The 25642-nt window shown below is 36.9% G+C and overlaps 1 protein-coding gene across 4 annotated transcripts in view; it reads left to right on the plus strand.

Annotated features, from left to right (window-relative positions):
* GOLM2 (golgi membrane protein 2) overlaps nt 1-25642 on the plus strand; it is a 101798-nt gene that overhangs the window by 28066 nt on the left and 48090 nt on the right. For all 4 annotated transcript variants that reach the window (XM_068550697.1, XM_068550700.1, XM_068550699.1 and 1 more), the window contains exons 2-6: nt 10467-10521; nt 16645-16747; nt 18462-18552; nt 22451-22595; nt 22901-22981. In XM_068550697.1, the coding sequence (XP_068406798.1) occupies nt 10467-10521; nt 16645-16747; nt 18462-18552; nt 22451-22595; nt 22901-22981 (475 nt within the window). The remainder of the gene's footprint in view (nt 1-10466; nt 10522-16644; nt 16748-18461; nt 18553-22450; nt 22596-22900; nt 22982-25642) is intronic.

Consider the following 25642-nt stretch of genomic DNA (forward strand, 5'->3'; position numbering starts at 1 on the left):
GCTGAGTCTTAACCACTGGACCGCCAGGGAATTCCCCCGACTTGGTGATAACTTGTGCAGCATATGAAGGCATGTAGTTGTAGGCACTAATGGACTGGTGAACAGGATGAGAAGAGGTAAGAGGCAGGAGAGCCAAAAGGATGATGATGCCACTGAAAGTAATGGGAAAGTTGAGAAAGGGTGCTAATTTGTGGAGAAACTCTTTTGATTTTTTTACATTTCAAGTTTCAGGGATTAGTGGATGTGCAAATGGAAATGTCTTATGGGCTGGATATGGCAGGTGGGGAGGAGACTCTTGCTCTCATACTTTCCAGGTCTGCCTTGCTTTCCCTTCCAAATCTGCCTTGATTTCCCTACCTATCTCTCATTCTCTCCTTCCCTTTCATAGTCCTCCATCTGCATCCTCTTACATGGCTTAAAATTGATCACTCATTCATCCTGCCCTTTGTGGGTCTACTGGAGGCATTGCTCTGTGTCTGTCCTTTTACGACCCTAGAGGACTGAGCAGCCGCCATCTGAAACATTGGTGGCTTTGGTAGAATGAGAGAGTAGTGAACTGTGCTCCCTATAATTGCTTATGCCTGGAAGCGATTCCTGTCATTTTGCTCACATTTCATTGCCCCTCCGTTAACCCAATTTCGGAAGAATGGGGAGGAGCAATCCTACAAAGTGCCTGGGATGAGAGCTAGAAACATTTGCCAACATTAATGACTACCAAAGGCCTTGATTATTAATTCATTGTAACATGAACCTGACATAAGATTTCAAATCCTTGAAACTGAAAGTTTGTGAACCTCAAACATGCATATTCTTGGGAGAATATATTAAAAAAAAAAAGGATTAGAACTGCCGAACAAACTATACTTGTTTTTCAACTTCACCTAGACTGCTGATCCTTTTCTTCTTCCTTTCCAGTATCCCTGTTCATTCTTTACTTTCCTCTCTATACAGCTAAGATTCAATGGTCTATTGTTTTAGTTTCTTGCCATTATTCTTTTACATGACTATTTCAAGTGCAGCTGGAGAAGTTCATATAACCAGACTGGTACTTACAGAAATTTATGATCAGCTACCCCAACTGGGTTTTCAACAGCACCTTACAAATTACATATGTCTAGTCAACACACTCATTCCAACAACTTTCAAACTTCTACCCTCCTCAGACCCTGCCTCCCTTTAAACTCCTCTTCTCCTTGAGCTCAACAGATGATCTTGTTTCCCGCTTGACCAAGAATTGAACAGGAACTACTGCACTACCAAATCTGCAGGCATACCTACATCTCCACCCATATGTCTTTCCTCCTTGTTAGAATAAAGAAGGGTTCATCCTTTCTCCAGGACCAGCCTCTCCACCTGTTCTCAGGGTCCAATCTCCTCTACCTTTTCAAAGACCTCGTCCTGTTATTAATCCAGTCTCCCTCTTATATTCAATCCCTTTACCTATACTTGCTCCTCTGCACTTAAAATATACTTGAGTCTTTCTTCCCCTTCCCAATCACATTTCTTGAACAGAGAATTGTCTTTGTTCACATTTGCATTTTTCTCTCCCTATTCCTAGTTTCTCAGCATCTTTTTACCTAGCACTGTGCTCCTGGCTTCCATCATGCTAGACTCTCCCGTTTTTCTTCTCTCAGTTCTTAGTCTCCCTTACTGGCTTCTCTCCTATTCATCATTAAGTGTTATAGTTCATAGTTTTCTATTTGAGATCCTCTTCTCATTCTACTCTCTTCCTAAGTAATCATAATCACTCAGAAAACTTCACTTACGCTGATGACTCCAAAATGTGTATCCTTTATCCAGACCTCTCTCCTGTTTCTTGTATATTGCTGTATTTCTAGGCCTTCTACACTTTCACTTAGTAGGTGTTCGATTAATGCTTTCCTTATGACTGGCTGACAGAATGAATGAATAAACAAACTTTAGTGATTTTTTGTGACTCTTCTTAACAGACCAAAACCAAATACTTCATATCTTCAGGCCTAGCACATAGTGCATATTCAGTAAATGTATTATAAATGACTTACCAAAAAAAAAAAAAAAAAAGGAGTGAATAAAAAACCTTTGTAGTGATTCATTGTAGCCAACCAAGACCAAAGACCTTGCTTATCTTATTCTCTTTAAAAATGTAACTGGGTATAGCTTAAGCTAAAACTTGCTTCAAGAGAGACTAATTCTTTGACAGATCAACTAAAAGTTGCAAGTGTGTTTGGAATGTTGACTGAATTATATATGTGCAATGTAGGAGGAATAAGAAAAAAAGGTTATAGACACCTACTAACTACTGATCTAGTATATGCATGATGATCATGAGCACAGACTTTGGTCTGGGACTACTTGGGAGAGTATCCAGAATCTACCATAGGCATATGATATAGAGCACGGTTTCCTCATCTGTGAAATGGAGAGTCCATCTCAGAGGTGGTTGTGGGGACTAAATGCAATAATATTTGATTAGCACTTAGCACAAGGCCTGGCACAGAATAAGCATTTAATACTTAGTTATTATTAATGATACTCCATTTTTTTTTAATATTAATTAATTTATTTATTTAGGCTGTGTTGGGTCTTCGTTTCTGTGCGAGGGCTTTCTCTAGTTGCGGCAAGTGGGGGCCACTCTTCATCACGGTGCGCGGGCCTCTCACTATCGTGGCCTCTCTTGTTGCGGAGCACAGGCTCCAGACGCGCAGGCTCAGTAGTTGTGGCTCACCGGCCTAATTGCTCCGCGGCATGTGGGATCTTCCCAGACCAGGGCTGGAACCCGTGTCCCCTGCATTGGCAGGCAGATTCTCAACCACTGCGCCACCAGGGAAGCCCAATGATACTCCATTTTGATCCAGCTGGTATAGGTGCCAGCCAGAGACATACTATAGATGAGTAATTGCTAAACATGGCTGCTTATCAGAATCACTTTAGCTTTTTAGAAAAAAAGATTCCTGGACTCATCCCCAGACTGCTGAATTGGACTGGAGTGGGGTTGGGGAGGCAAGGATATATATTTATTAAAGCTCCCCAGGTGATTCTGAGCATCAGCCAGGTTTGGCAATTATATTACAGAAAATAGAATTGTTTCCAGAAATCATCTGAGTATGAGATATAATCAGGAAAAATGTTTCTAGTGTGGAGAAAAAGGAGCCAGAAATGACATCTCTAAAAAGCCAATTGTATATAATCTTTGGGATCAGTGGTCATAGTTGTGCTGATTGCCTGAGAACAGGTCATAATGAAAGTGAAGCGTGCACAGCTGAGCCATTTTCAAGGTCCCAGAATGAAAAGAAAAGCAGAGCAAGTGAGCTGGTAACAGCTGCCAAACTTAATTCACAGTAGCCGTGTGGGATGGGGAAAGCATTAAGAGAGCTTCAGAAAGAGGGGGTAGAAATATAAAGATTAAGTTTTAGGTATTAGAGGAACAAAGATTAGAGGAAAATAGATGAAGTAGCTGAGGGTGAGCTCTAAGAAGTGCTATAGGAAAATATCAGGAGAGGATAATTCTTACTGAAAAAAAGAGATAAAGAACACATGCCTCAGAAGAAGAAGGAAAAAAGAGGTTGCAGGAAGGATCATAAACACATTTGGAGAGATTAACATGGAAAAGGCCAAAAGAAGCATGGATAATCGGCCTATTATAGATGGACTCCAAATCCCGGAGAAACAAGTATTACAGAAGGAGAGAGGGAAAGTAAAGCCTAACTACAGCAGTGAAGTTGATAACAAAGGGAAATAAATGAGGGAGTTCAGAAGTATTGAAGGATAATTAGAATTATACAAATAAGGATAAAGTACAGCTTCAGGTAGGAGAGCATGTAGTACAAAGAATATGGAACACAAAAGTCTAAGGAGCCATTCAGCAAACACTTATTGAGTGTTTATTGCAGTCAGGCTGTATGCCGGACACTGGACACAGGGATGAACGAGAGACAGTTTCTGTTCCCATGGAGTTCTCATTTCTGATAAACCTTGGGTGTAGAAAAGAGACAAAGTGACATTCTGGTTGGAAATAGGGCTGCATGTGATAAAAGAATGTTTTGTTTTTGAAAGGACTGAATATGAGCTTTCCCCAGTAGACTCTGAAGCCAGGCAAGGCCTTTTGAGCATTGCGGGGGTTTGGAGGATATATTCGAATCTGGGTTGGAGTCTGTCTGACCATAGATGTAAATTAGGCAGAGAGATGGGGCTGTGTTTGTGAATGTATGTGTGTGTGTGTGTCTGTCTAAACACATCTATCTCTCACCCCAAAGAAATTTAAAAAGAAAATGATTATTTGGTGTCTTTCTTGCATATTATAAATAAGGATATTATGGGAAAAGTCTGAAAGTAACCAAGAAAGGACCTAAGAAGCCAATGAGAATCCATTTATAAAATAAGGATTAAATAATACTTCTTAGGGTTTATATACTGTTACTTGTCTGTAATATACTTAGAAAGAAAAGAAAGTATAGTTGTCCCTCGGTACCGAAGGGATTGGTTCCAGGAGCCCCTGTGCAGAGATGTATGCTCAAGTTCCTTATATAAAATGGTGGGTGCAGAGGACCATCTGTATTTTGTAGCATTGCCAGTTCAACAGAGCATATATGTGGTAAAGTGAAATACCTTTTTTCCAATCATGCAGTAGTGAGAACTCAAATTAATTTCTCAACAGCTCGGAAGTTTTGATAGAGTAATTTAGAACATAAGCAAATTCCTGATAGAACACAAGGAAATTAAAACTATGAGGAGGAATGATCAGCTTCCTTTTGAAGGCGAGGAGGTGGTGGAAGTATTAAAAGAAATGAAGGATCTCAGAGGGTTGAACCCAAAGAAGTTAAAGAACTAAAGAGACCTATCTATATGCAGAAATGATTAATGAAAAGCATAAAAGTAAAGAAAAACAGGTTGAAGACATTGAAGGAAGCATTAAAAATCAGAAACCAAGTGGAAGAAGTCTTTAAACAGATCCAAGATGGTAGAAAACATAAGATTAAAGCCAAAATTAAGTCATTGCTTTACATTCTTAGATTTTGCAAAAATACAAGGGAGTGCCATGGTAGGTAAAAACACATTCAGATTGCCTTAAAAGGATAAGATTGAAAGAGGAATTCTTTGTCAAACGGTTTTAGGAGCTAGATAAGAATTTTGGGGATTGGGTTGTGTATGTGGAGAGAAGAGATATCAGATGCCTGTAATATTGTGGTGTCAAAAAGATGAACAGATAATTTAGTAGTAGACATCTGATTCTAAAACTGAGCAACATAATAAAATTATTGTAGAAGGAAGAAAACTTCTGGGTTTAATGATCTACCAGAGATCTATGAGCAAATCTGTGATGCCTCTGTTCAAAGGCATATGGAAGGTGAGATAACCAGCGCAATGAAACTAGTGTTAATAGGAAGTGAGAGAAATTGGGAACTGGTACCTGCTGATAATACTGAACACCGAATATAAGATTTTTGTGCGAAGAAAGACTGACAGGAATAATAGAGAACATGAGATGCCAAGGAAACAATATGCCATAAAGTGGGTCTGAGAAGCTAACTGGAAGATCCTTGCATGGCAAAAGAATGAGGTGGGAAATAAATTCATTCTATTTGGATTAAGAAAGGCTTTTATTTAGACAAGCTGTGATTTTCTCTTCAATACCATGTAAAATATATTGTTCCAGGGCAGCTTTTGAAATGTGAGGACTTTATATGTGAGCCATTGGGATCAGCGTCTCCATTCTCAATTAAAAAGATTGAGGAGAAAATTAAAGTGATAAGAATAAAGTAGTACTGCTCATAATATCCTTTACTATTTTTGTAGTCTGTAGATTGAACTCCCCCTCCTCCATTAAAAAATTTTTTTAAGAGTATAAGGATATAGGGGACTTCCCTGGTGGTCCGGTGGCTAAGACGCCATGCTCCCAATGCAGGGGGCCCGGGTTCAATCCCTGGTTAGGGAACTAGATCCCACATGCATGCCGCAACTAACAGTTCGCGTGCCAAGACTAAAGATCTCGCATGCCGCAACTAAGACCCAGCACAGCCAAAATTAATTAATTAATTAATAATTTAAAAAAAGAAAAAGAATAGCATCTCTAGCTTTTTCAAAAGTAAATTTAAAATAGAGTACAGGAAGCTGGAAGAGCATCATAAAAATGGATAAAAAACAAAGTAATGCAAACTTGTTGAAAACAAAAATAAAGGATGGCTATGTTCTTTGGAGGGGCAAAAAATGCAAAAAGAAATTGGATCATGAAAATACAATAATCCCCTCTTATCCACGGGGGATGCATACCAAGACCCCCAGTTTATACCTGAAACCATGGATAGCACTAAACCCTATATATACTCTGTTTTTTACATACATATATACATACCTATGATAAAGTTTAATTTCTAAATAAGGCACAGTAGGAGATTAACAACAATAATAAAATAGAACAATTATAACAATATACTATAATCAAAGTTACATGAATGTGGTCTCTCTCTCAAAATATAATATCTTGTACTTTACTCACCCTTCTTTTGAGGATGTGAGATAATAAGATGCCTACATGGTGAGATGAAATGAGATGAATGACGTAGCATTAAACTACTATTGACTTTTTTGGTGATAGGTTAGAAGGAGGATCACTTACTTTGGGTGATCTTGGATCATCGAGCCATGGCACTGTGAGTGGTTGGATGTTAGGAGCAGGTGATGTTGATGGTTAGGGATCCCAGGCAGGACGGAGCATGTCACCCCAGATTTCATCACGTTACTCGTAACAGCACGCAATTTAAAACTTATGAATTGTTTATTTCTGGAATTTTCAGACTGCTGGTAACTGAAACCACAGAAAGCAAAACCACGGATTGGGGTGGGTGGGGGACTACTGTAAAAGAAACAGGAAAGAAAATAGACATAGGCTAATTAGAAGTTATTAGAGAGCAGTTCTTAGTAGTCAGCAGATCACATAGCTGTTGGTATCAGTTTTTCCTGCTGCCTCTTGCAGCTTTTCGTCAGTGATCTCACTCCCATGGCTTTAATCGCCATCCGTATGCGAATAACTCTCAAATCATGTATGCCCAAGCTCTAAACCTATATGTCCAACTTCCTACTAAAGATATCTTGGGTGTGTCACAAGTGCCTCAAATTCAGTAGGTCCAAGTCTGAAAAAGAATCATGTCCCCACTTCTCCCTCCCATCCCAAGTCTGTTTCTCCTGTGTTTCCCTATTGTGGAGTATTGCAGTCTTACCTTAGTCCCCTTACTCTAGAAATTTAAACATCATCCTTAATGTTTCTTCTTTTACTCCTCTATCTAATCAATCAGTTAGACTATTCATTGTTCCCCTTTAATATCTCTCACATGTATTTATCTCTCTGTTCTCATTCTGTTAGTTTGGACCAGGGATCGGCAAACTTTTTCTATAAAGGGCCAGATAGTAAATACTTCAGGCTTTGCAGTCCATATGATCTTTTCTGCAATCACTGCAGCTCCAAAGCAGCCATAAGACAATATAGAAATGAATGGGTGGGGCTATTTCCCATAAAACTTTATAGACACTGAAATTTGAATTTCATATAATTCATGAAATATTCTTTTGGCTTTTCTCTCCAACCATTTAAAAATGTAAAAACCATCCTTTGTTTGCCATCCATACAAAAGCAGGCAGCAGGCCAGATTTGGCTCACAGGCCATAATTTGCCCACCCCTGGCTTAAAGGAACATTTTCTCTCACTTGAAAAACAACAGTAGTCCCCCATTCTCCTACTATCTTACCTGGTCTCTCTAGTCTTGTCTCTCTGGTCCACTCATCATACTGAAGCCAGATTGACTTTTTAAAATGCAAATTGGGTTTCATTACGTTGTTTGAAGTCCTTTAAAATTTGACCATAGCCAGTGGAATGTATCCCCATTCCTTGGCAAGGCGCTTCGTAATGTGGACCTTGCTTATCTTTCTAGACATACTTCTTGTCATTTCCCCCTAACTCTCTGTTCCAGCTTAAAACTGCTTAGAACTGCTTGCAGTTTCTGTGATGTGCAGTGTTTTTCACTTCTAAGTTTTGACACATATTTCCTTACCCTCTCCCTACTTCCACCTGGCTAGCCACTCTTCTTCCTGCTGGACTTATTTCAGTTATCATCATCTCCAGAAACCTCCTCTCATTCCCCCAAGGCTGGATTTAAATGCTTTTACTAAGTTCTGCCATCTGCAGAATCCAATAATAGCACTTATTTTACTATAATTGCCTGTTTACCTGACTGTGTCTTCTAAATAGTAAACTTGAGTGCCTAGTGTTTATCCATTATTTTATCCCCAGTTTCCTATATGGTGCCCCATAGTACCCTCAGCATTTTTATTTTTATTTTTTGCATTAAAATATTGATATGATTTATAAAATATTGATATAATTGATATAATTAAAATATTGATATAATTCAAAGACCATGAAATTTGCCCTTTTTAAGTGTGCAATTCAGCGGTTTTTAGTATACTCACAAAGTTGTGCAGCCATCTCCCTATTTAATTCCAGAACATTTTTATCACCCCAAAAAGAAACACCACGCCCATTAGGAGGTCACCCTTCATTCCTCCTCCCTTCAGCCCCTGGCAGCCACTAATTACTTTTTGTCTCTATAGATTTGCCTAGTCTGGACATTTCATGTCAGTGGAAGGGCCCTCCAGTCTTTTTTTTCCCAACCTTCTTCATTATTATAGTTTTCCCTGTATCATGTGCTTTAGCCAAACAGTGCTTTGGTGGGGTCTTCATATATGTCTCATGCTTTCTTATATCTTTTCTTATGCCACCTCCTCTATCTGAAATGCTTTTTTCTACTTATTTAGAGTTTTACCTAGCCTTCAATGCCTAATTCGGATAAGACCCCTTCCAAGAAACTTTCCTGATCATATTAGGTAGGAATCATCTCTGAAATCCTACAGTAATTATACTAGTTTAGGTGCTACCTTGCCTACTGATTCTTTGAGACTGCTCTCATGTTTTCTAATTGTTTTATACTCTCCCATCCAGTACCTTGGCACAATAAGTTCTTAGAACGTAGTTGAAAATGTCATGGACACTCTGGAAAATAGCATGACAGTTTCTTTAAAAACTAAACATAGACTTACCATACAACCCAGCAGTCTCACTCCTGGGCATTTACTCCAGAGAAATAAAAACTAATATTCATGTAAAAATCTGTACACAGTTTTTCATAGCAGCTGTATTTGTGATAGCCAAAAACTAGAAACCACCAAAATGTTCTAAAGTAGTTGAATGCTTAAACAAACTATTGTACATTCATATCGGAATACTACTCAGCAATAAAAAGGAATGAACTATTGATGTATACAACTATGCGTTATGCTGATTGAAAAACATCTCAGAAGGTCACATACTATATGATTCCATTTATATAACATTCTTGAAATGACAAAATTACAGAGTGGAGAACAAATTAGTGGTTACCAGGGATCAGGTATAGTGGGGAAGGAGGATAGGTTTGACTATAAAGGATAGCATGAGGGAGATATTTGTGATGATGGAATAGTTCTGTATCTTGATTTTGATGGTGTTTACATGAATCTATACATATGATAAAATGGCATAGAACTATATACATACACATTGTACCAATGTCAGTTTCCTGATTTTGATGTCATATAGTTGTATAACATGTACCCAATTGGGGGAAATTGTGTGAAGGGTATATGGGATTCATCTGTGTTATCTTTGCAATTTCCTATGAACCTATAATTATTTCAAGATGAAAAGTTAAAGTTTTTTTCTTTAGAGATTGAAGTGGTATTTAGCATAATCATTTTGCCACTCATGGTGCTGCTTTTGATCAGTATGAATCAGTCTGCACCTTTCAAAATAATGTTACTCTTGAGGTTGACAAGAGAACCTGTTTGTAGTGATATTTTGCATTTTACAATTAGGTGAAACCTGTTTAAGCAAGAACTGAGACACAGTAGTTCTTTGATATCCTGGCTATCCAAGGCCTTGTCTTACTTTTTAAATTAAGTGGTAAGCCTTAAATTGAGTCATATTTTGGTACACGTTTAAGTTCCTGGTGCTCTTGTATACTGGCCCCTAGAGGACAGTGACTACAGCAATGGGTCCTGTGTAGTATCTGTCATCCTGTGGGAGCTTGATAAACAATAATTATTTTTGACTTGGCATTAATTGATTCAGACAATTCTTTTCTTAATACAGAGTTGAAAATCTTCTGGTAAGATTTCGAAAAAACATACTATTAAGCAATATTCAACTCAAACTTAAAAACTTTTGAAAATTGTTATACTATATATTAAGTAAAATGAATATTCTTGTGCAAATTTAAAATGAGTATTACAAAATCAGAACTTATTTCTAATTCTTTTTGGAAAGTGGTGTGGTATGCATAACTTAAGGATTTTTCTTTTGTACTTATGATCAAGCGCAAAGTGAATATGAGGGAAAAAATGTAAATATGAGCAAAACTACATATTCTTTAGTAAAATGAAAATGATTTTTTTTTCAGGTTAAACTGCAGAACAACATATCATATCAGATGGCAGACATACATCATTTAAAGGGTAAGAAACTTAATTACAGATTAAATATAAAGGTCACTAAATGTCTAAAATCCTGAAGAATTAAGAAGTCCTCAAGTTAAACAGCTAAATGAGATAGAATTTTTGAACAAAGCTCCTCTGATGGCAAAACATTTATCCTTTTGTCTTAAGATATAATGAAAAATTTTTAATATTGCTTTATATATAATAAGTGCAAGTTAATATTTGAGGTCTGCATTTTAATCTTGTGCTGTAGACAGAGTTCATGCAATGACATGTTAGAAGAATCCTCAAAGAAAATTGAGGTGTAGCTTTGGAGACTGTCAGATTTCTAGGGAAAAGGTTAGGGATGATTCCTCTGTACTGTGTCCAATCTGCTAAAATAATCCATTCAGATCTAGGGATGCTTTGGACAGATCCTCCAAACTTAATGTTTCAGATACCCCGGGATCAAAGAAACCTGCAACAAAAACTGGGAAGAAACCTGGAGACAGATTTGATAGATAGGTAGGTAGGTAGGTAGGTAGATAGAAAGAAAGTAAGAAGACAGATTTTTTTTCACTTAGATGAAGTGATAGGAGATGACTAAAGCTCTTATGAAAAATAATAGGTAAAGAGAACAAGCTCTATCGTCTGCTTACATTACTGCACACTATCACTGGCCTTTGGAGTTTGGGGTCTGAGGACTATCCCGCTTCTCCCTCATACCCTTTGATTACAACACTATATATTTTAAACTTTGCATGCAGTGACTCTAAGTTTGTATATGTGGGTAATACTTGCTCTCTAATTTCATAAATATATCTTTATAACCATTTTAAACCTATTTAGATAGAATTAGGTAATATATACATATATTTTTAAAATTTATTTTTATTTATTTATCTATCTATCTATCTATTTATTTATTTATTGGATGCGTTGGGTCTTCGTTGCTGCACGCGGGCTTTCTCTAGTTGCCATGAGCGGGGGCTACCCTTCATTGCAGTGTGTGGGCTTCTCATTGCGGTGGCTTCTCTTGTTGTGGAGCACGGGCTCTAGGCACGCGGACTTCAGTAGTTGCAGCACACGGGCTCAGTAGTTACAGCATGCGGGCCCTAGAGTTCACGGGCTTCAGTAGTTGGGGTGCACAGGATCAGTAGTTGTGGCTTGCGGACTCTAGAGTGCAGGCTCAGTAGTTGTGGCGCACGGGCTTAGTTGCTCCGTGGCACGTGGGATCTTCCCGGACCAGGGATCAAACCTGTGCCCCCTGCATTGGCAGGCAGGTTCTTATCCACTGCACCGCCAGGGAAATCCCAGGTAATATATTTTTAACATCCTCTTGAAGAAGCCAACCTAAGTTGACTTTGTAATTTATGTAAGTTTTGCTTCTCACCTAGCAAATCCATTAGGAAGTATCATTTGTGTGTTATAACCCAAACATAGGAATTATTAATTTTTTACTATCTATGATTTAGAACAGCTTTGATTTTCTGTTAAAAATTTACTTTTGGGCTTCCCTGGTGGCACAGTGGTTAAGAATCCGCCTACCAATGCAGGGGACATGGGTTCGACCCCTGGTCCGGGAAGATCCCACATGCCGCGGAGCAATTAAGCCCGTGCACCACAACTACTGAGCCTGAGCTCTAGAACCTGTGACCCACAACTGCTGAAGCCCGCACACTTAGAGCCCGTGCTCCACAACAAGAGAAGCCACCGCAATGAGAGGCCCGCGCACCACAATGAAGAGTAGCCCCCACTGCAACTAGAGAAAGCCCGCGTGCAGCAACAAAGACCCAACTCAGCCAATAAATAAATTAATTAATTAATTAAAAATTAAAAAATCCTTTAAAAAAAAATTTACTTTCTGGTTGGCCACATTTATTGTTGTTGCATTTGTGTCCATATTCTACTCTTTTTGACTCACTGGAGTGCACAGGATGACACAGAAGATGGCACACTGTCAGTGCTGCTTCCAGCTTGCAATTTTTACAAATGATTTTGCTTGTCATCAAAGTATATTTCTTATTAAATAGTAATAGATCAGTTGAATAAGAAGTCCTATGGCTTTTGCTAGTACATGTCAGAGAAAATGACAGCCTATGTTACTGAGTAAAAATCTTTATTTTGCTGTATGTGTTGAAGTAGATCTTGAGATGTTTTGAAATTTTGATGATAATCTTTAGCAGAGAAAAAAGCTTTGATTTGAACTCATACCGTGCAACTTTTGGTTTTAGTGCAGTTACTGAAGCTTGGATGCTTGAGATTGAATTTCATTAATGTGACTTTTGCACCCTGGGAACTATTTCTACTGAAGCAAACTTCTTGACAAGTTGACAGTAAAATCCGTATTTGACTATTTTCATTGACATTAATGTCGGATATAATGGAATTAATACACATCAAGATCCTAAAAAAAATCTTTTAATATTTTCTTGGAAATAAAAGGATTAGGGTTGGTTTTTAATGCCTGAGAAAGTAAATTAACATTCTAGTATACACTTATTTTGAATAGGTTACCTTATTTTTATTCCTATTACTGAAAGAAAATTTGCAATAAAAAATTTCCAGAAGTAAATATATTTTTTTTGGCTTTAAAAGATCATCCTAGAAGTTAAATTGAGAGATTATGGCCATATCTTTCTATAGCATACCCTGATACTACTGTCAGAGCTAGACTACCCTGCACAATCGACCTTGGACCTGATCTCATATTAAGTTACTCTGGGGACTTTCCTGGTGGTGCAGTGGTTAAGAGTCCCCCTGCCAATTTAGGGGACACAGGTTTGATCCTTGGTCCAGGAAGATCCCACATGCCGCGGAGCAACTAAGCCCATGCACCACAACTACTGAGCCTGCGCTCTAGAGCCCGCGAGCCACGACTACTGAGCCCACGTGCCACAACTACTGAAGCCTGCAAGCCTAGAGCCCGTGCTCCGCAGCAGGAGAAGCTACCACAATGAGAAGCCTGTGCACTGAAACGAAGAGTAGCCCCCCTTGCGGCAACTAGAGAAAGCCCACGTGCAGCAACGAAGACCCAACGCAGCCAAAAATTAAAAAAAAAAAAAAAGTTACTCTGAGCATCCTGCTGTGGTGACCTAGAGCAGCCACACTAGACACAGAGTATCTCTGGGTTCAAAATGAAGAAAACACATGGCAATCAGTTGAAGGTAAAATTGTGATATAGGAAAATTTTGTCTTTAGTTTTGCTTTCTGATCTATTTACTCCCCTCCCCCCCGTTTTTTTGGCCACGCCACGCGGCTTGCGGGATCTCAATTTCCCAACCAGGGATTGAATCCTGGCCACTGCAGTGAAAGCACTGAATCCTAAACACTATACCACCAGAGAACTCTACTTGTCCCCTTTCAAGTCTTTATTTTGGCCCACTCAAAGCACCAATCTGCTGCATGCTTTATAATCCTTTCCCTGTATTCAAATAGGTTAGAATCTGATATTTTACATGGACTGGAACTCACTCATACTGATGTTTTATTTTTCTGTCAATTGAATTTTAAGCCTTTTATCTCCATTTAAATGTGAAAACTTTATTTCCTGATAAAGGTATTTCAAATATTGTTAGTGAGAAACTTTGTGGGGAGGCAGAGAAGCCATCCCAAATCTTAAAATCATACTAAGCCTCAGGTTCATTCTGAAGGTAAACTTAGCTGCTTCAGTTAGTTTAATGTGTAGGAAAAAGAAGCCTGAATGAGTCCTGACCACCAGTTGAGGTCCATTCCCTAGTAGCTACTAGGTAGTGCTGATTTGATTTTTCTTTTTTTTTTTTTTAACGTAGTAACTTTCAGTTCTAAAATATTTCCTTCTTGAGTACAGCTTCAGGGAACTGACTAACACTGTCTGTAAACTACAAGGCTTTTTGTCACTGCCTCCTGCTGGGATCTCATTGTTTCTGTAGACTCAACATCCATAGCTGAGGCCAGAGTTCTGCTACCTCTAGCCCTCTATTTCTTAATAGATGGGACCAGGGATCAGATAGCAAGCTGAATGTGTTATTCAGGGATACCTGACCTCAGATTTGTTACTTTTATCTAGGGTGGGAGTAATGTGAAAAACTACAGAAATCAACCGTGTTTGTATATTGGAGAATTAATAGAGTAAGAAGAGAAATTTAAAATGTGACTTGACTAAACTCATAGACACAGAGTAGAATGGTGGTTACCAGGGGCTGGGAGGTGTGTGGGGAAAATGAGATGTTGGTCAAAGGGTACAAACTGTTATAAGATGAATAAGTTTTGGTGATCTATATACAGCATGGTGATTATAGTTAACAAGACTGTATTATATACTTGAAAGCTGCTAAGACAGTAGATCTTAAATGTTCTCACCACAAAAAAAGTGGTAATTATGTGAGATGGTGGACATGTTGGCTAATGCTATGATGGTAATCATTTCACAATATGTGAGTGAATCAAATCAACATGTTGTACACCTTGAACTTACACAATGTTATATCTCAATTAAAATAAAAATAATAGGGCTTCCCTGGTGGCGCAGTGGTTAAGAATCCACCTGCCAATGCAGGGGACACGGGTTCAATCCCTGGTCTGGGAAGATCCCACATGCTGCAAAGCAACTAAGCCCATGCACCACAACTACTGAGCCTGTGCTCTAGGGCCCGTGTGCCACAACTACTGAGCCCACATGCCACAAGTACTGAAGCCCGTGTGCCTAGAGCCTGTGCTCCGCAACAAGAGATGCCACCGCAGTGAGAAGCCCGTGCACCGCAACAAAGAGTAGCTCCCACGCGCCGCAACTAGAGAAAGACCGCACGCAGCAAGGAAGACCCAGCACAGCCATAAATAAATAAATAAATAAATAAATAAATAAATAAATAAATTTAAAAAATTTAAAAAATAAATTTAAAAAATAATAATAAAAATGTGGCTTGAATAGGCAAGCATATTTATTACCTATAAGCATTTTATATAAATCATTTACTTTTCATATTTGGTTATTAATACTATACAATAGCTATTGTTATGCGTATTGTTAAACTTTATATACTTCAGCAAACGTTCATGTGACTTTAACATTTTTACTTTTTGTCATCACCATAGTTATGATTCCCCAATAAAATTTAGAAAGTAGAGGAAAAAATATGCTCAGAATCCCACCACTAAGTGTAATCACTGGTAGCATTTTGATATATTTTTATTCTCATCTGTTTTTTTTACATGGATATATTTTATATTATAAATATATGCTTATATCTGCTTTTTAAAAACTTACATCACAAGCATTTTTTGAGTGCCTTTAAAGTAACAAGGTTAATTCTGTAAGCCCTCTATGAAAAGTAGATGTTATGTTATAGTTATAATATTGTACATTATGGTTAGATATTATACTTTAGTCTTAATAAGTAGTTATTGCTTATACAGAATAGACCTCTGTTCCCATTTATAAAAATTAAAACTTTCTTAACTATTACTTTTGCTTAGCTGCTAAGGCTGTTGGCTAATTTTTTAATCCTCTATCCAAGAAACTGACATTTCTCTTCTCTGGCTGAATTTCTTTTATTTGTAGGGTTAGATGAAGAGGGAGTGACTAGAAAATGTGGGGCCAGTGATTATGGATTAAAGGTTCCCAAAGCGGATCTGGTCCAGCTTTTAATTTACTATCCAGTTTGAAATTTCATGTTATTCATTACAGCTAAAACTTTTAGCTCTAGTCTGGAGGTTATAAGCTTTGAAAATGGAATTTTGGTATATGTGGACCTAAACCTCAGTAGCAGAACTAGAAATGAGATCTAAAATGATTGGTACTTAATTTGGGAATCAAGTATGATTTAGAATGAATTGAATTCTGTACCTATAGCCAATACATCTAAAAAATATGATTTTTTTCCCTACTTTTATAAAGCAGTAAGGTTTAGAGAGATAGGTAGTTCTTTTTGTACTATTTCCACAACTTAGCATACTGTCTACCTAATGTGAAAAGATGTGTAATTTTTTAATATTTCTGATTTATGTGAAAGCCATTGAGGCTATCTTGTTTTATTGCCCATGCATGTGTATGAAAGGCAGTTAAATGTGGTACTTATTATATAAATTTAACTTCCTGTATATAATTTTTGAAAATCCCATACCTTCTCAATGGGAAGCAATAAAGTAAACTTCATTCCTTTGATTTTTACCTTCGGTGGATAGAGCAACTCGCTGAGCTTCGTCAGGAGTTTCTTCGACAGGAAGACCAGCTCCAGGACTATAGGAAGAACAATACTTACCTTGTGAAGAGGTTAGAATATGAGAGGTAAGAGGCTACATGCAACAAATATTTATGAATCTTGAATATTTGTCCAACTTTCAATTAATTTCTTCCTTTCTGGCTTCTGTTTTTCTTCTCTTCTTTCATTTCACGAGGTCTTTTAAATCCCTTTTCTGTTATCTTTCTATGCCTCTTTGAAATCACTCTCTTTTATTTTGATATGTTGAACAACATGAAAATATCTCTTACAAGGCATGTTGAATCTGCCCATGTAGTAGAGTTCATTGTGAGACAGAAAATCTTTCAAGGTCTGAGTTTTATTGAATTAGATGTGGCAAAGACTGAAAGAAGATTCTGTGGTTCTTTTCGAGGGTCAATCCAGAAGATAAAGCTGGCACTGGAAGATGTCCCCAGAATAGCTGAGGGACTAAGCACCAGCTGCTTCTCCTGTTCTGCACTTCAGTCCCCTTGCTTACACCTCTGCACTGTTGGTGATGCGGTTGGGAAACCTCTTAGGGGCCTTTCTAGAATTACTCTTTAAAAGGGTTTATTGTGTATTAAATCAGTTTTACAGTTAAAGGTATTTTTGGGTCTACATACCAAAAATTAGAAAGATTCACTGTATCTTAAACTGTTTATTCATTTCTGAGTTCTTACTCTTGTAGGTTATCAATATGCATCTACTTACATATATGTATTTTAATCTAATAGTATTCAATAATTTTACATATATCTTTAGGATTAAATAAATATTATTCCAGCATGTTAGTGTACCAAAGCTTGTTTAATCTCTCCCAACTGCTGGACCATTGTAGGAGTTTTCCTTTTCTCACTGTTATGACTATCAACTATAAAAATCTTTGTGCAAAAAGCATTTTCTCCCTCTTACATTATTTCACTGGTTATATTCTCAAATATAGAACTTCTGAGGTGGAATGTTTTATTGATTTTGTTGCTCTTATCACATATATGAAAGATTGCTTTGTAAAATGACTATACTAATTTATAATGTAAATGTTTCCCTGGAGCCCCACCAACATTGGCTTTTATAATTCTAACTTAATTTTGCTAGTATAGTAATAAGATAGTACTATATATACATATAAGAAGTTTAATTTGCATTTTAAATGGTGGAAGATAACATTTGTCTGTGTATGTATTCTTTGTTTCTTTTTGCATGAATGATCTGTTTGTTTTTGACTACTTGTCCAGTGGAAATTCACAATCTTTATGTGTTTTGTTCCTTCACATTTTCTCTTGCTGGTTGCATTCTCTCTTCTTTATTAGTTTCTTCCATTCTTGCTCTTCTTATGGTTTAGGCTTTTATTATTGTGTTGAAAGTACTAACTATTTGATGAATCATCTGCTGCCACTCCTTATCAACTCTTATAATTCTAGCTTTTCTTATCTATTACTATATTATTGGTCTTACAGTTTTCTCTTTTAAAGTGTTTTTCTCTTCTGTGATTGAAGTTGACTTTGACAGTTGTTTCTTTATAAATACAACTTATAAAAATAAATTTTCATCTTTCTAATTTCTGTTTTTGAATTAGTTTTATCAATATTTTTATCCTCTATTAAAGATTCAAATATTGTAAGAATTTTGACTGTGAGCTATTTTTATGTCTGCTCTTTGTCCTTCCCTACCCACTCCCCTGCTAACTGAATGCTTTATCCTTATAAATGTATGTTTTCAACTTCTAGACATCTTTGAGAATCAATCCAAAATAATAGTCTAAAAGGATGACTTGTAATTTAGTTTTCAGTGTGGACAACAGATCAAGGAATTAAGAGCACAGCATGAAGAAAATATTAAAAAGTTAGCAGACCAGTTTTTGCAGGAACAAAAGGTAAATTTTAAAAATACTTAAAATATGTTCTTGTTATAAATCTTAAAATTTAGAAGTTAAAATTTGTATTTTTGTTATAAAACATTATATTTTTAAGTATTTTAGCCTGCCTAATTTTAAAAGTGACTTGCAGTGGCTTTACTGCTGAGTAAATTAGACATTTACAAAAGTATAACCTCAACTCTTAAAACTAATTTTGAGCTAAATATCTTTTACCTGACTTTTAAAAATAATTTTTGCTATTTATTTCTCAGGTTGTAAAGTGGATGATCATTTTACTGGAAAATCAATTACTTCCTATTTTATGCTTTTGAGAAATAGAAAAAAATTGAGAAAAATTTTCCATAATTATCAGTCTTTGTTATTCTGAATTCCTTTCTTAAAACACAGAAATGAAACACTAGCCACTACTTTGATTCATATTTTGGGGGTGGCAAATTCTTTTAGTTCATACAATTCCAGTTGATATATATTATGAAAGTCCTGCTAGAAATGGAGGGAATTTGTCTGAAGTTTACTAGTCATTAGGACATTCATTTTTTTATACACAATAATCTAATCTGACTAGCTGTGGTTTGTATAAAGTCTTGTGATTTATTAGAGTTAAGAGAGATTGATTAGTGAAAAATATTTTTCTTGGTCTTCGGCAGCATCTCATCTAAAGGACTAGAAGTTAAGGAAACCAGGTTTTCATTCTTCGCTCTTTCACTATTTTGCAGCATGATATTGAGGGCATCATTGTTTGAATCTATAAAGTGGAATGGCTGCTGCCTATCTGCAGTCTTCCTTGAAGAGACATGGGGATAGATTGCTGGAAGATGGCAGGCCTGAGTGAGCTACCTTGGTGGCATTTAGGGCAGTCAGAAGGTATTATTGAAACACTGGATGGTTAGAGGAGCATAGTAGAACACGGAAGGAAGGGGACAAGGGGCTTGCTGTTGCAATTGTGTTATTACAAGCCCAGTATATAAATAATGGGATGAATTTGCTCTCTTCTCTTCTCCCAAGAAGCATGTATATAAGCTTTTTCTTTTTTCCTGCCTAGTGTAGTTCTCCCTTTCTGCTCTTCTGTATTAGGCTATTTTTATATTATTAATTAGCTAATATCTACTCCAGTTCTTCTTTGCACTTATCCTGCCCTAAATGGAGCAAGGTGGGAAGGAATGGAGATGCTTAAGAGAATTTCTCCTTTCTAGGGTGACATACCAGCTGCCTAATTCTACTCCTCATCCTCATTCTCTGTTCTTCAACTACTATGACTAGTTGATTCTGTGAAATTTCAGTTGTTTTTCATAGGAATAAATCCATTGTAAGCTATATGAAACAAGCATAAGTTGTATTGAGGGATTTTTTTTTTTTTTTTAACTAAGTACATTCCTGTCTTGGAAATTACTCTGGGGAAGGGGTCAGCAAACTAAATCCAACCTCCTGCCTGTTTTTAACTGCCCATCAGCAAAAAACGGTCATTACATTTAAAAATGGTTAAAAACTCAAAAGAATATTTTATGATATGGGAAAGTTGTAAGAAATTCAAGTCTTAGTGTCTACAAATACAATTTTATTAGAACACAGCCACACTCATTTGTTTATTGCTTTCATGCTACAAAGGTAAATTGTTATAAACCAGAGGAGACTAAGAAGACCTGAGTACTTAAATGCAATGTAGTAAAAAATTAAATAAAGTAAAAAAATAAAATAAATGCAGTGTAGTATCCTGGATTGGATCCTGGAACAGAAAAAGGTCTTAATGGAAAAAGTGATGAAATCTAAGTAAGTCTGGAGTTTAGTTAATGTACTAATGTTGGTTTCTTAGTTTTGCAAATGTACTGTGCTAATGTGATGTTAACATTAAGGGAAATTGAGAAATGGGTAATTACTTTTCTATAAATCTAAATTATTTCAGAGTAAGAAGTTTATTTAAAAAACAATTAGGGGGACTTCCCTGGTGTTGCAGTGGTTAAGAATCCGCCTGTCAGTGCAGGGGACATGGGTTAGAGCCCTGGTTTGGGAAGATCCCATATGCCGCGGACCAACTAAGCCCGTGTGCCGCAGCTACTGAGCCTGCACTCTAGAGCCAGCGAGCCACAACTACTGAAGCCTGCGCATCTAGAGCCCACACTCTGCAACAAGAGAAGCCACTGCAATGAGAAGCCCGCACACCGCAACGAAGAGTAGCCCCCACTCTCCGCAACTAGAGAAAAGCCCTCGCGCAGCGATGAAGACCCAACACAGCCAAAAATAAAATAAACAAATAAATTTATTAAAAAACAAAAAAACAATTAGATGGTCCCCTTACCAAATCAACAATACTGCGTTTAGAAAGCCATCTTATTTTGTTAATAGTATTTAATATCGTCCATTCACATAAAGGTATTGCCGTTAATCATCAAAGGGACAACATCTTTATTAACTGTTTTAAATGGAAAAGTATTTTTGACCAGTAGTTTGTTGACTTTTAAGTTTTGTTTATTATTGTTTGTTTTATCCACATCAAAAAGCAGTGGAATATTATGGAAGTAGCCTTATGATGTAGCATTATAGCAAAAATGCACAGAGATGAAGGATGACTGCTCAGGTTGTACCTCGTCGATTTTCTCACCTTTGGCCTTCATACTGACATGTTCAGAAATTTCAGTTTATCGTTTCACTCATCAGCAATTAAGCTCTCAGAATTGGCTGTCGCTTACCAAGTTCCCAGAAACTGTGGGAATGAGAAAGACTGTGGTTTGAATCCCTTTTCCATACTTCTCTAGCTTTGTAATCTTGAACAAGCTGCTTAAACTTCTTTAAGCCTCAGTTTTATTTTGTTTATCCCAAAACTGTTCGTTTGTCTCCACTAAAGGATAGACTTGAAAACAATTTGTAAACTATGAAACGTGGTGCAAATGTTTGTTGTTGATTTTATCTGCCAGGTACACTGGAATACCTACACCTGATTGTCAAAGCACCCTTTCTTCTTTATTGTGACAAATTCTTACAATTTGGCTCCTATTTTTCTAGATTTTCTGTAGATTTTTTAGTAGATTTTTTTTAAAGTAGATTTTTTATAATGTTACCAATGATTGCATTGCATAGTGCTTTAGAGTTGACAGAACATTTAATGTTAATATTATTATGCATTAAATATTAATATGGCAACCCAAGCATGTGTACTTGACTCCTTGCCTCTCCCAGTTTTCCACTGAGGCAACTCAACCAATATAAAAGAGAAAACTGGCCCCCCACAGAATTGAGTCAGACCTAATCATAAACCTGAAGATTCAAGTTTCCAAGGAGGAGATATGGTTAGTTGAAGCAGGTTACAGGGAGCACTGACTTGTGCATTGTTCTGCCATTCCTTGCTATGCTTGAGTGGCCAGTGCACCTGGGAAGAAGTTTGCCTGTTTTCCACCCTTGCTGTTTCTACTTGGGGAAAAGCCTGACAATGTCAGTAGCCATCTATCACACTTGAGGGGGCACCTGTGTGCCAACCTCCTGCTCTCTGCTATCCTGCTCGATTACAACATATGCCTATACAGAACCCACTCTGCCCACAGCACCCAGGACTGTGCCAAACTGTAGGCCTCCACAGCAACCCACAGTGCTCAGCAAGACTGTCTTCTCACAGAATCACCAAAGAGAATTATCAGCATAGCCAAAGAGAATTATATCTGCCTAAAATTTTAGACCATTTATGATAGAGACTTTTAAAAAATATTACTTATTCTCTGACTTCATATCAGGTATAAAAACTGAACAGAAAATAATATATCCCACATCTCTAAGTGTTTAGAATTTAGACCCATGGTATGTATTTCAAAAAAATGAACTGTTTCAGAATATTAAGTTAATAGTTGTGTCAATAGTTTCACATTTTGAACTGAAAAATACTTACTGTTACCAAATCTTAATCTAACAGCAAGAGGCCCACAAGTTTGAATCAAAAGATGGAAATGAATTGGATATAAACCATCATGCAATACCTAAAAACGTTCCAAAAGTTGCTGAGAATGCTGCAGGCAAGCATGAAGAACCCTCGAGCAATCATATTCCACATGGGAAAGGTATTACTATTATTTTGTGTTAATAGGATATTGACTTTTCTCATTTTGAAGTGGACATTTTCAGTCATAAAGAATATTGTTTGATTTTACTTCCGTTATGATTAGGTGTCTGTTTCAAATTTGGATCCTTTAATAGAGAAGAAAAAACAGTAAGTTTATAGAGTTACAACTATGTCCAAAGCAAGATATAAAGATATTCATTTGATATAGCCTGTTGCTCTACAAACTGATTGTTACATTCCTTCAAAATATTTTCAATTTATGTAATGAAAAATATAAAATTATATTTTTTGTTACTTGGGCAGAACAAATCAAACGAGGTGGTGATGCAGGAATGCCTGGAATAGAAGAGAATGACCTTGCAAAAGCTGAAGATCTTCCCATTGGTAAGTAAAAGTTATTAGAATATTTAACTGAAGTGATCATGTTATTTTTCATGTGACTCTATTGTTGTTTTTTTTTAAAATAAATTTATTTATTTATTTATTTATTTATTTATTTTGGGCTGCGTTGGGTCTTCGTTGCCGTGCGTGGGCTTTCTCTAGTTGTGGCAAGTTGGGGCTACTCTTCGTTGCAGTGCATGGACTTCTTATTGCGGTGGCTTCTCTTGTTGCAGAGCACGGGCTCTAGGCACGCAGGCTTCAGTAGTTGTGGCATATGGGCTCAGTAGTTGTGGCTCGCGGGCTCTAGAGCACAGGCTCAGTAGTTGTGGTGCACGGGCTTAGTTGCTCCACGGCATGTGGGATCTTCCCAGACAGGGGCTCGAACCCGTGTCCTCTGCACTGGCAGGCAGATTCTTAACCACTGCACCACCAGGGAAGCCCATCATGTGACTGTTGTTTTTTTGAGTAACACCTGAGAAAAGTCACAGTATCTGGATGATTGATATTTCCAGTTAACTAACTCCCCATTAGTTGCCAAGATATAATTGTTTTGGATATATTTTTATGAAAAATTTTGCTAAAATGTATAAAGTACTTGTTTTTGCCTTAACAGTCAAGCATAAAGAAAAAAAGTGTCAAACACATTTGAACTTTTTCTTGATGACTCAGTTATTTCTCATGACAGTTATGCTATGTTACAGCTATTTATGTTTACTAAAAGTATGTGTGGCTTATTTCTTTCAGGCTCAATGTTCCTAGATTGCTGTGTTGTTGATGTGCTTTAATATGGCATAGTAATACCCTTATATAGGTTTTTACGACTTGGCGTTTCTTTTCAGTTAATCACCCTACACTTTAAATAGCTTATTCACTTTTTTCCCTTGTTTTATGGCTACTTCTGTTCAGTGTATATCTTTCTCTCCATTAATGTGTCTACTTCTTACCCATTTCCACTTGGTCTGTATCACTGCTGCTATCCTAATCACATTCAGTTTTTTTCTATTTTTCTTGGCTATCATAGGTACCCATCCCTGCTGACTGCAATATATTATGGTGGACAGTAGAAAGAAACAGCACATCTTTGGTCCTTCTTATCTGTTTTTATTCCTTTTCAATCTCTGTGATCACTTCTGTGGTTATAGCTCATTGTATGTGGCTGAAATTGCTGAGTGTCTGAGGTCCAAATGCATGAAGTATTAGTCCTTTCATTTGTATAGTTTTTTTATCTTCTCAAATTCTTTCGTATCTATTATAATCTTTTGAGTTTCCAATTCACAGTATATTCCCTTGAAATAAAGGTCGGGACAAGAGCAAGAACATGAGTTTAAAAATAAAGAGTAAGGATGAGCATGATTTGTTTATAAGGCAATGAAATTATCCAGTGATTCTTAAAGTGTAGTCCTTGGACTAGCAGTATCAGCATTACCCAGGAGTTTGTTAGACACACGAATTCTTAGGTCCCATCCCAGACCTGCTGCATAAGAAATTCTTGAGATATAGCCCAGCAGTTCGTGGTTTAACAAGCTCTCCAGGTGATTTTGATCTTTGCTAAATAAAGTTTTAGAACCACTGGCTTAGATGTAAATTTAAAGAAATGTTGAAAGCAAGGACCATGTATTCTGAATTTTTGCAGTACTTACTCTAGTCCTAGGCTCACCGAGTTTTAGATTGATTTTTCTCTTTATGTTGTGCTTACTTTTTCTAATTGAATGAAAGATTCTTTAAATTCTGTAGTGCTTCACAATTTTCAAAAGTTTCACACACATGATTTCATATAATCCCATAATAACCCCTTTTTTTCCCCCTACCCTTATATCGCTCCTCCCCTCTCCCCTCTCCCCACGGGTAACCACTTGTTTGTTCTCTATATCTGTGAGTCTGCTTCTTTTTTGTTTTATTCATTAGTTTGTTGTGTATTTTAGATTCCACATGTAAGTGATATCATATAGTATTTGTCTTTCTCTGTCTGACTTATTTCATTTAGCATAATTCCCTCCAAGTCCGTACACGTTGATACAAATGGCAAAAGTTCACACTTTTTTATGACTGAGTAGTATTCTATCTCTGTACTTACATTGCCTATACCACATCTTCTTTATCCATTCATCTGTTGATGGACACTTAGGTTGCTTCTATATCTTGGTAATTGTAAATAATGCTGCTAGGAACATTGGGGTATGTGTATCTTTTCAAATTAGTGGTATTTTTTTTTTGGATACTTACACTGGAGTGGAATTGTTGGATCATATGATAGTTCTGTTTTTAGTTTTTTGAGAAACCTCCATACTGTTTTCCACAGTGGCTGCACCAATTTACATTCCCACCAACAGTGTACAAGTGGATTAATTTTTTTTTTATCTTTGATTTTCTGTAATTTGAAAAAGATATACTGTGAAGCAGTTTTTTTGTTTATTTTTTGTTTGTTTGTTTTGGCATTTATCCTGCTTGGTGTTCCCTGAGCTTCCTTGATCTGTAGTTTGGGGTTTGACATTAATTTGGGGAAATTCTCAGTCATTATGATTTCAAATATTTCTTCTGTTCTTTTCTCTCTTCTCCTTCTGGTATTCTCATTATGCATATGTTACACCTTTTGTACTTGTCTTAGGTATTTGGTTCTGTTTTTTTCCAGTCTTTGTCCTCTTTGCTTTTCAGTTTTTGAGGATA

This window comes from Eschrichtius robustus, chromosome 1 (genome assembly GCF_028021215.1).
Source record: "Eschrichtius robustus isolate mEscRob2 chromosome 1, mEscRob2.pri, whole genome shotgun sequence".
Lineage (NCBI taxonomy): Eukaryota > Metazoa > Chordata > Mammalia > Artiodactyla > Eschrichtiidae > Eschrichtius > Eschrichtius robustus.